General features: G+C 40.5%; 1 protein-coding gene across 1 annotated transcript in view; it reads right to left on the reverse strand.

Annotated features, from left to right (window-relative positions):
- Positions 1-12,344, reverse strand: part of LAMA3 (laminin, alpha 3) — a 113,594-nt gene that overhangs the window by 12,550 nt on the left and 88,700 nt on the right. Inside the window, 13 exon segments of the mRNA XM_010006910.1 lie at positions 523-673; positions 1,140-1,273; positions 1,752-1,914; positions 2,018-2,169; positions 3,347-3,523; positions 4,592-4,734; positions 6,015-6,194; positions 6,277-6,393; positions 7,220-7,319; positions 7,915-8,056; positions 9,427-9,581; positions 10,126-10,242; positions 11,591-11,787. Coding sequence (XP_010005212.1) covers positions 523-673; positions 1,140-1,273; positions 1,752-1,914; positions 2,018-2,169; positions 3,347-3,523; positions 4,592-4,734; positions 6,015-6,194; positions 6,277-6,393; positions 7,220-7,319; positions 7,915-8,056; positions 9,427-9,581; positions 10,126-10,242; positions 11,591-11,787 — 1,928 coding nt within the window.

Consider the following 12,344-nt stretch of genomic DNA (forward strand, 5'->3'; position numbering starts at 1 on the left):
AGGTAAGTAGCATCACTGCTGTTTTGAGCACCTGGTGTAAGTCACCGTGTCACTTTCTAAATTCTTCCTTACTCTATTATCACCCATATCTAGATTTGGGAAGAATGCACTTCCACTTTTGAAGGATTACAGTATTTCATAACTGGTTTGATTCAAATTACATCCTCCCTGCCCTCCCCCAGTTTTGAATTCTCTCCATAGTCTAAAGGAATCTACTTGGAATTCTTTTTTTCTCAGCCTTAACAGGGTTAAGTATTAAGCAGCCATTACAGAACCACAGAATATCCCAAGTTGGAAGGGACCCATAAGGATCATCAAGTCCAGCTCCCTGCTCCTCACAGGACTACCTAAAACAAATCCATATGTCATGAAAAATAAAGCAGAATCTACCACGCAGACAGAAGCAACATCTTAAAGAAACTTTTTTACAGTTATTTCCAAACCTAACATTTTCTTGAGGAAGTGTGGTTTTAAAAAAAATGTTCTTGGACCAAAAAACAGACAGAAGCATTCCACAATTACCCCATTGGCTGCAAAAAACACGATGCCTTCATCAGCAGTAGTTTCAATTGTCTGCTCATAGCGTACTCGGCTGCGGGTGTTTGGTTCTTTCAGTGTGACACTGGCATAACCAGTACCTTCAAAATAGCTCTGGTCAGTCTCTTCTTTATACCTGTAGTATTTCAATGTCACAGATGTGAGTATAGGAGAGCAAAACCTGTTATCACACGGACTTACTGCCATTATCACTTTTTAAAAAGCTTAAGTTACAGCATTTGGTACAGGGCCACAAATAGGGCCAAATGGTGATGTAACTCAAGTCAATGGAAAACCTTTCAATGCCTTATTTTGGATTTGCATATGGTCTTTAAAAGAGGAAATAATTAGTGACTGACTTTTTCCACCTAATGGAATATTTACATTACAGAGAAGCTGAATACATTAGTCCATGAATTGTGTCTGGGTATAACAACATTTAAATTGTTGGCCAGTGGACTGAGGTTGCCACAGATCTGGGAAAAAATGCCACCAAGCCCCACCAGTTTAGCCACAGTACTTATTCCTCTGGATGTGAAAAGACAAGAATCCATCACGAGAAAATCACAGAACTGTGAAACACTTCTATGTTTATATCATACCTTCTGCAGGGTTGCACCTCAGTGGTATTGAGATTAAATGTCCTCTTGAAGTTGTAGAGGCTGATAATATGCTCATTTAGGCTGTCTAATTCGATGCAGCCTTCGTAATGAGGATAGTCTAGCTTACGTGGAGGCTGCAAAATAGTGCCAACAAAAACTTTCTGTCAGCCCCAGCTGACAAAATTTTACATTGACATGTAAGTGCTAAGGCTCACTGCAAATATCAATGACAAAGAATGTGACTTTATAAATAACGTATTTATATCTTTGTATATAAGATACAGCTATCCGATGCCATCCCAGGACTACTGCAGCACAGTTTAAAGCAGAGTCGTATGAATGGATCTGGAATAGTACTTAGCAGGGCTGGACAGGTTTCATACTGCCCTCAGCAGATGAAATACCACCATGCTCCCTTCTTTGAGTTCCAGCATACTATGAGCCAGACAGCTTCTGTGGGAAGTAGCATGTCCTTGCATCCCACCTATTCCTACTTACATGGATAAACTTTTACACAGCCTTTGAAAGACTCATGGTTCCAATCTTTACTTGTAAGAACAACACAATTATTAACACTGAAATCTCTCCAAAAGACTAAGCAGCTCTTCGTACCCTAAAATCTGGTGGGTAGCCTCCAACATAAAAGACAACGGTGCTGGGATCAAGATTTAGGAGTGTTTTACTGCCTCCACTGCTTGCAGTCAAAGGGCTTGCATACTCTGGAGAAGCTGATGTTGCTCCTTTGATGTAATTCAGCTTTACATACTGGTAGATCCTAGAACCAAAACAGACAGGCAAAAATATCACATCACACTAACAAAAGACATTCTTACACAGGCTTAGGAAAAGGCTGTTGTGCACTGTGGCTCTTAGCCTACCTTTCAAACTTAACTTGATCCATAATGGCTTCCTCAGTCTCGCTTTGAGTCACAAATGGCTGCACATCTATTTCTACATCGCCATCTCCTAAGTTATAGACACAAGTGAGGTGACCATCTTTCACAGCCATACCAATATAGTCCCTGGAAGCCTAAGAATAGCAAAACAAATAATAATTAATAAATTATTAATGTTAATGAAGGTAAAATATGGCAGACGTCATCATACTCTGCATGAATCATAAGAAATCCACCCACCTAATGATGAGAATTTTTATTAAGTTTATCAGTTCTGGGAAGTAAAAATTGTAACCTTACATGCTGCACTAGTTCAGTGAATCAGTTGTTGCAGTGATTCAGTGAATATAGTTATAAATTAATTGAAAAGTCAGGTGTGGCTTTTTATTTTTATAACAATAGTAGCTAAAAGTCTTTTCACATTGGTAACATCTCACAACTAAAGCCATAAAAACATGACACCTTTACTAAAAATGAAACTCAACATCCATGAAATAAAAAAGAGGCCTGTACTAATACTTAGTCAAGGACAACAGTTCCTACTGAGGTGACTGAAAGCAGTAATTTTCCCAAACAATTCACATTTTTTTTCTCCAACATACTGTATTACACAAGTAACATTTAAAAGGCTGTCAACAGATATCCTGGTCAGATATTCAGTGGATAAAAAAAGCGAAATCCCAGTGTGGAACAACTGCCTTTAGACAGCTTTCTGTGTATACAAAAGCCTCCCTACAATTACAGCTGCTGTCCGATAACAAGACTTAAAAATGGATAGTTAGGAATTGCATGCTGGAAATTTTTAAAATGTTTGATGGTGTTCGAGCAAGTCTGAATGCACAAGCATATCTGTACTATTCTGCATATTCAGAAGAGAAAGAAATGAAGGGCTGAGGGGCTGAATTTAGAAACTGAAATGACTGCTCTTTTTAACCAGAGATACTCACAGTGTCTTCTATAGTGATAAGAGTCTAAGCTCTGAGGCAGAAGTTGGGCTCAGTTTGTGCTGACTGCTGCAGAACCTGACACTTCTGACAAGACTACATGATGGTATCCATGACTGAGGAGTAAGTTCCGAAGGGGCAAAAGAGCAAAGCACCAAAGGGCAAAGCAGTCAGTCACCCAACAAGTTACTTTGCTAGTGGAGGAATGAACTATTCCACCAAATACTTATGCCACCACATAATGGCAATTATAAAGAAATGGGCCAACAGTAGCTATAAATTTCAGTCCAAATAAATAACCTCCCATCTGTTTCTCACAGTGTGTTGTCTGTTCTAAAAATCAGATTAAATCTCAAAATATACCTACATCTTTATTACCCAGGTACAGTACAAACTTATTTGATGCCCTCTGGGGGGAGTCTAATCTTGTCTGAGGTCTTTGGAGAAAGAAAGAAAGTGAAGTATAGCCTTTCAGATCTTCGAGGTCGCTTGGAGGTCGAACCTCTACACCAGAGCTGCCATTGAACCTCATAGGGATAGCAACCTGTTAAGAAAACCAAATATTATACGTTATCTATTGCTACCACCCCCACTCATTGCATTGTTGTGCTTAGTTGCAAAGTAACCTGTTATATATCCTAGTCAATGTTACAGCCATCAATTACTACAGATTTGGACTCTGATTCTACCAAACAACATCATTAGGAAACAGACTGCATAACACAGTGCTCTGTATTATCAATACTTACCACTTAATACAGCACTTTTCTATGCCAGACATCAGTTAATCAACCCTCACTGCACCTCTGCCAAGTAATTCTTCCTTTCAATACAGGGACAAAGAAGGAATGCTCTGCAGCTCTAAAAAGCAAGCCTGTAAATTATTTACATGCCTGCATACATATCCTGATGCTTCACTTAGCTGGACTTGACTGTCTGTTGGAAATTATAATGCACTTCTGATTTTAATAAAGACACATCCTCTTACAGCTATTTACACCATGGTGACAGATTCCTCTTATTCATTCTAACTGTAGGTTATTTGTGGTGACCTCATGGGTGCTTCTCAGGGACCTGAGACCACACTATCCCTTCAGCAACTACAACAATTGCTTAAATGGAGAATGGGCAGTCTAATAAGAAGATGCCAGTAGCTGACTCCTAACATAGTGGGACAGCTGGAGACATGAGAGCACAGGGCTATGCAACTTTCTAGGAACTGCCAGAGTTCAACTGACCACGTGTAGATGGAGAGTCCTGCTGCTGAGCTGCACAGCCAATGCTGTCACTGCTGCCAAAGCCATCACAATTTATCTTGGCAGGCAAGAGGCTATTGTATAAATAAGTATTGCACATATGCCCTGGAAAAAAACAGCCCTATGGGAGGAGGATGGAGCACGATGCTACTGCATCCATTTATTTTTATGTACAAATTATTATGATTCCCATCATCATCATTACTTTAAGAGCTGGGTGGTGCTGTTGTATTAAATTTATGTCTGGTCTTTCACACACATTTCAACAAAATTATTCAGAAAAAGAAAGAAGAACAGAAACACTACTTAGGTCCAAACCACTGAGGTGAAGCATGATTGGAATGTTCAGGACAGACCTTATTTGCAGCATCTCTTGCTTGCTGAATCAGTGCTCTTATGCGATTTACATTCTCAGAGATGTTGCTTATTGGCATCAGCTGTTGGTTGATGCTCTCAATCTTGCTGAACAGATCTGGAAGTTTGTTTGTCAATTTTTTTACTGCAATGAAAGAAAAAAAATCATTGATGATAGAAAGGAGGAGGAAAACAGATGCAAAAATATAATGTCACTGCACAATTATCAGAAAAGCAGTAAGAAGGCTGATGACAGAACTGCTTTCATCAGTCCTACAATATTAGGAAGCCCTTGCAGAAACTAGCAATTTATGCAGAGATTACTGTACTGCTGGAACTTGTGGCCAAAGGTATTTGTGGAAACAGACAGAACTGGCACCTCCAAAAACATCTTAGATTCAGGTCCAGAAAATACTATTAAACAGAACAGACAGAGCTGTGCTCTCTAGCAGTACTACTCAGTGACTGTGGAAGCTACAGGAGGATGAGGATAATGGACAGCAGACAGGGGTCAGGGTTTGTGTGCATTCCCTGAGTAGCATCTCTTGCTGCCTCAGTGAATACTGGGGTAGGCAGACTGCTGGTCTGACCAAGTAGGGCACGTCTTAAATTGTGTCAGGGTGGCTAGTCATCAAAATTCAGTAGATGTTTAGAGGTTGGTATGTACAGTCCCTGTGCTCAAGCAGGGGCAGCTAGAGCCGGTTGCTCAGAATCACGTCTAGGTTGCTTTTGAGTGTGAGGATGGAGACTCCACAACATATCTAGGCAGCCTGTGCCAGTGCTCCATCATCCTCAATTTTTTTTCTTACATTCAGAGGAAACTTCCCATGTTTCAGACTTTGCTGGCTCATGTTACACTTGACGCCCACCAGTACCCTCAGGTTCTTTTCTGTAAAGCTGCTTTCCATCTGGGCAGCCCCCAGAATATACTGGTGCATGATTCTGTTTCTCACCAGGTGCAGGACTTTTTGCTGAAGTTCATGAGGTTCCTGTCAGCCCATTCCTGCAGCCTGTTGAGGTCTCTCTGGATCACAGCATGACCCTCTGATGTATCAGCCACTCCTCCCAGTTTTGTGTCATCAGCAAACTTGCCAAGGATACACTCTGCCCTATCATCCAGATCATCCATGAAGATATCAAACAGGATTGGACTGACTACTGACCCCTGGGGTACCCTGCTAGTCACTAGCCTCCATGTCTTTAGAGACCATTCATGGTGTCAGCTTTTAACACATACCACAGGATGACCTGAATCACCTTCTGCTGTACCTGTCCCTTTTCACTGGCAATAAAGCAAGCTCAGAACACTATCTTAGGCTAGGAGCCTAACTTATGGATGACTAAAATTTCTGCTGCAAAACTGACCATGTTCACCTAACAGGGACTTGGCAGGTCTCAGATAGCAATGACAAATACAACACCTACCTGAATTGTTTGCCTCCATCAATGCTTTACTGAAGCCAGCACTCTGTGTGCTTCCATAGGTACTCTTCATTTTTTCCACATCTCCTTGAATGGGGCGCAGTTCGTCCAATACACTAGTTGTGGCATCCTCAGCACTTTTTACCATGTTCTTTGCACTGGTGATGATGCTGTCCATGTCATCTGAAACACACAAAAATGCATGTGCAGATTCTTCTAGTAATAGTTAAAAAGGCAAAGCAGGAGTGATCAGTAAGTAACTGACCTCTGTTTATCCCATTGAGATTATTTTGAAGAGTGACAAGATCAGTTTGCAGTGTATTCTTCTTTCCATCAGCAACATCGAGTCTTTGCTTCATGTCTTCAAGGGTGGGACCAAGAGCTGCAAGACAGTGAATGCCCTGTGTGAATTTTAAACAGAAATACCACCTCACTGCTGGACAGGTGGTGTGGCAGCACCAGCCTGCACTCTTACACAGCCTGTGTTGTCACTGAGCATTGAAAGAGCATTTGCACTGCAAAACAAATACAAGGCTAAAGATTTGCTGGATGGGAGGACTGCAAAGGTGTGCAGCTTAGCACAGGTATGAAACCTGTTTTCTCACCTTTTTGCCATCTCAAATAACCATCATAAAATGCCCTACTGTAATGGAACTAGCCTCTTCTGGTTAAATGTGTGCTGCAGAGCTTTGCTGAACTGTGAAAAACCATGATTCAATGAAAGCTTGTAATGCTGTGACAACTTTTCTACTGTAATCTAGTACTATATATATATATATTACAAGCCTTATGAGGAGCGGCTGAGGGAACTGGGGCTTTTTAGTCTGAAGAAAAGGAGGCTGAGGGGAGACCTTACTGCCCTCTACAACTACCTGAAAGGACGTTGTAAAGAGGCAGGTGCTGGTCTCTTCTCACAAGTAACTGGTGATAGAACAAGAGGGAATGGGCTCAACCTGTGCCAGGGGAGGTTTAGACTAGACACTAGGAAGAACATTTTCACTGAAAGGGTTGTCAGATGGAACAGGCTGCCCAGGGAGGTGATTGAGTCACCATCCCTGGAGGTGTTTAAAAGTCATCCACATGTGTTGCTTGGGAATATGGCTTAGTGCTGGACTTGGTAGAGTAGGGTTAGTGCTTGGACTTGATGATCTTAAAGGTCTTCTCCAAGCTAAGTGATTCTATGATTCTATAACTTTCTTTCTTGGTACCTTGTAATTTCCTTTCAGTCTCCCGTGCTTGATTCAAGAGGGTACTGCTCTCAGTTTTTAACTTTGTAGCTCTTCCTGATAGGTCTTCTCTCTTCACAGTCTGGTAACAGAAGCACAGTACTGTAAGACTGCTTTAATTATAACACTAAAATTTAAAGAGTAAAAGAGATAGCCCAATTCAGTTTTAAAAAACACAAGTATACAAGGGCAGAGACTTAATGTGAATAATATCACTTTAAAAAAAATAATATCTCAATTAATTTAAGCCTAATACAACCCTGGTCTTTAGCAAACTTGGGGCATTTGGAAGAAATTACAAGCAGAGAACTTTTAGATACTACTCCTCTGTTGAAAAGACTGTAGGTACTACTACTGCAACATAAAAGAGAATACCTGAAATCACTTTCAATGATTTCCAGGCTTGCCTTGTGCAGATCTCTTTCTTTTGCACTGAAAGGAACAGTCAGCATTCATACGGACGGCCTCACCAGAAAGGCAGTGACTATAGCTTGCTCAGTGCTGAACCAACACTAATGCACGATCAAGCAGAATAACAGCTCATGTAATGGCCACAGACAAATAAGGCATGTCAAGACACCCAGGTCTTTTTTTTTGGTGCCTCTTTGATAGTTCAAAATAAACTAAAATCTAGCTGTAACAAGTTTACCACCATTTGGCCACTTCTGTGTACTTACGGATAAAGCTGAGTCAGCTGCACTCCCAGCTTTGTTGGCTGCTTCCTCTGCTGCTTTGATGGCATTAATAATATTGTCATAGGCAGTAGAAGCTTCCACAGCACAGCCTACCAGCTCGTCCTTCCTGGCACTGTTCTTTATTCTGTGGGAAAAGGGTGAAAAATATAGCCTTCTGCAAAGACTGTAGGCTTTGAGAGTATGTTGAATCCACCTGAACTCAGTATTTTCTAATTCATACCAATACAGAAGATTTTTTCAGTTAGATCTGTAATCTTTTTCTGCAAAAATATCCATCTTAGAGGTAGACCAATATGAAAATATTCTTCAGAAGATGGGATAAGCTCAGGAGCTTGGAAAAGACAACTCTGTACCTCCAAAGCAATCTTTACATGATTAAGATTGTGAGAGTTCACTGAGGCACAAGGTCAATAAGCTATCTCCATCCCAGACACCCAGATACACTTAAGTTCAGGTAACTGCAGCTTCCAGACAGTCTGTGGCTGCTCCCAGCATCCTACAAGAGCAGCAGATGGAGTACAAGATGGAGCAACTACATGATCTGTTGGGCTCTTCCCAACGAGCCAGTGCAGCAGCTCTGGAACCAGAAACAACAGACAAAATCTCTTGTACCCACTCCCCATGAGCTGTGCACCTGCCCAATATTAGCTGTCCTGTATTTGTGAGAAGGGTGTCTTTTAAACTGAAAAAAAAAAATCACTCTGAAAACTAAGTAAAAGTTAGTAATTTCCTTTTTTTTTAACCAAGAATTTTCCACCTGAATGAGTTATTTTGCAGTTCACCTTTTAAAGAGCTTCCACTTGGTTTAATGACAAAATGCAAATGATTTTTATAGGAGAAAAAATAAAAATCAAGGTTTCACCTTTTTCATTTTGTTTTGATGTAGCACAGAAGGCATCCAAAACCTCACTCATAATTCCAAAGTAAAGTACAAGTGATGGAGAAAGAAACACTTGATTTATATCAAGTTTCTCATACTTTTGCCTTTCAAGGAGATTTCTCAAAGGGTAAGAAAACTATTCTTTTCCTTACTAAACAGACATGTCTGAAGACTCTACCATGACACCATTTCTTCCAGTTATTTGCCCCAATTGACATAATATTTGCCCCAATTGACAAAACAAAGGTACCCCTGAAAATGAGTACAGAAATTACACTACAAAAAAATATATTCTAAACATCTTCCCAGTCTATACATGAGGATTTTCTCTCATTGGCAAGAAGTTACTGAAGTATTAATGTAGCAATATAAAGCCATATTATGGAAGTCCCTACTTCTGGGGGAAAAAAAGTATTGGGAAAAATACAGGAAAGCCTGGTTTGTGAGGGAAAAAAAAAGAAAGCATCTGTACATCATGAAGAATCAGAAAAAGAAAGATAAAATTTCTTTCTAACTTTACAAATGATCAGTAAAGTAGGTGAAGTTACAGACAGAGCATTGCAACCATGGATGGTATGTACAAAAACTGCTCATTTACAAGAATAGCAACATACTCTTCCAGTTGTTTCGCCAGGTCTTGCAAAGATTTGGCATGTTCCTCAGCCCTCACCACCAAGGGTTCTTTGCTTGCCGATAAGGAGTGATTTGCCAGCTTTTCATTCATATCCTTCCTCGCTCCATCCAGCTGAGCAGCCAGGCTTTCGTATTCCTACAAGTTTATAAAGATAAAATTTTAGTCATATTCATATCTGTTTGTTTTTGTCCTTGCCTACTTCAGCATTACATATACATTGAGGAGACGAAAGGGAAAAAGATTCTCTGCCAGCTTACTCTGTAGGTTACTGGAAACAAGTGCTAGTTTATTATATTACACTTCTAGACCCATTATGTAAATAAAAACTGAGTCAGATCACAGGCCCTTCTAGCCCAGTATCCTGTCTCTGACAGTGGCTAAAAGCACTTGCCTAGAAAGAAATATGAAAACCGTACAATGATTTACAGTATTTCTCACAGATATTCTCCCAGATTCAGACACTGGTAGCTCAGCATCTTCCTCAGACCCATCAGGACCTTCAATAAGCTTCTCTTGTGGAAACCTGGGCAGGCAGGCTCCTCTCGCACCCAGACTAGGTTATGAGAGCCTTCCCTTTCTGGGAGGCTCAGAAAAGCCTCGTGTCCTAGCCACTGAGCCACTTGCCAGTGATGGTAAGACACCAGGGTTTGTAACCTCATCTTCAGAAGGTTAGCTATACCTCTTTGCTCTTCTGCAACAATCCCAGCACACTGCTCGCTTGCGTCAGGGAAGATCGGGCAGAGCTCAGAATATCCAAGATAATGTTCTGTTGTCCACTTGTCTCCTCAATCCGTTTCTGAGGAAAAAAGGAAACATTGAAAAACATGTGATTGGGTTAAAAATAAGAGGCAGGGAAAACCATATCCACATAAGATGCAGTAAGATTTACCGAAGGCACTATCGCTGTGTAAATCAGATGCCTGTATTGTTTAGGGACTAATGCTATCCTATGGATTAGAAGAGTGAGAAAACTCGTGAGTCTGCAGCAGAAGGGCATACACCTGGGCATCTGGCTACAGTTGTTCAGTTATTAGAGCTCAGACTAAATAGTATGGGTCAGCTGAAATGAGCTGTCAAGACACACCAGCTAAGTGTTTGATCTCTCAAACCTGGAACTTAATAAACAGCTCCCTTGTGACTACCCTGATCTTTTCTGTTCTCTCAAGGGCAGAAATAAAATTATTACACTATCGCTTCACCAGTGGATATCACCAGAAAGGGAGTGTGAAACCTCCCCACCTTATCCTCTTGAGAATTCACAGGGCTCTAGATCACACCAGAATCACAGCCAGACAAGCGGTGCTGCAGGCAAGGATGCATTAGCTCTCTTCAGCTGGGTTTCTATCACTGCAACATGTCAAATTGCTCTCTACCAGAGGGGTGTATCAGGAAATTTATGACTCATACAGATGCATCCATCATTTAACACAACAGCACATACTTTAGAGGCACATGTATTGTACAGTCATGCACATACAGGTGCAATTACATATCAAAAGGGACAGCTGAATGTAGAAATTCTTTTGTTCGAGCACTGTTAACAAACTAGATGGACATGAGTGCGTTAAAGCAGTGATTTATGCAGCAAACTCACAATTAGTTTAAAAGATTGGGTGCTGCAGCACACCCTTGTTTCTTGTACTATTTCACCAGCTCTAAAAATCAAGCACTGCTCAGGAATGACAGCTGTTTCTTGTCACTTTTCTGTGAGACCTCATAGCAGTTCTGTAGAATATTATTCACAAGTAATTTAACAGTATTGCACATATTACTGCTCCCATCTTTTATGGCTGTTAAAGCCAAATAACTTGAAGGAATTTACTATGAAAAGTATATCAGCATCAGGAATTAGATGTAAATAGGAAACAAAAAGGCTAGTGGCAACTGAAGGACTAGGCAGAGACTCTGCTTCCCCACTCTTATCAGAGCTGTATCTTGGTCACACTGTCCTAGTCACATAAAGAGGCCACAAGTGGCAGTAGACTACATATATACCTGCCCATACATGTATCAAAAGATGCAAAGAGACATCGGAGAAAGCCTAAAGAATTAGTGCTGCTTGGCTTTGCAAGGTCAAAAGAAACAATCAAAATAATTTCTTATGTGCTGAGGTTTAACTTTCTTGTCCTGAAGGCCCACATTACCTTAATGTCTTCCAAGAGAACTCCATTATCTCTGTTTAAGTTTTCAGCCTGCTTGATTTGTCCTGTCGCCTCACTCAGAGCTTCACGAAGGTCAGTAATTTTGGATTCATATTCATTCAATGAATCCCTCACGATTTTAATAAGCCCATGATTTTCTTGGTGGTACTTTTGTAGTTCATTCTTAATACGTGTCAGTACTGCAGTATCAGAACCACAAAGAAAAGTTTTGTTCAGAAAAGAAGGGAACCAGAACAAACTTCTTTCAAAAGGGCTTGACATTTAGGATTAGAAAGCTATGCTTGTGTGTAATACTGAGCATCCTCTGCAGTGCTAAATTCAGTGTTACTATAGCAGAAATACTATTCAGCACCTCACTGGATCAACTCTGCTCATAAGTTTGCTGCTGCAAACACAGCACAGATCAACATTTATTTGCCTATTTTTATATAAGATGATCTGCAAAGACTGAATTATTTTCCTTTTAAAATGCAACTAAGACAATTTAATCAACAATTTCATCTACAACATAGACATCCACATTTGTGATAGTCACCAAAGCTTCCTTTGTCATCAGTGGAGAGATATGGGCCCATTTCATCCCAAAGAGGGCAGAACACAGAAGATCAAATTAATCACAATCTTAAGAATGCCCATTTCACTGCCTGCAAGGCAGTATACAGACGAGTTACTCAGAGATACGTATCAAAGTCTAAAGTCAGGAGAAATTACTATAATTCAGAAAGTCTTTTGCCTC

This window comes from Chaetura pelagica, unplaced genomic scaffold (assembly GCF_000747805.2).
Source record: "Chaetura pelagica isolate M959 unplaced genomic scaffold, ChaPel_1.0 scaffold109, whole genome shotgun sequence".
Lineage (NCBI taxonomy): Eukaryota > Metazoa > Chordata > Aves > Apodiformes > Apodidae > Chaetura > Chaetura pelagica.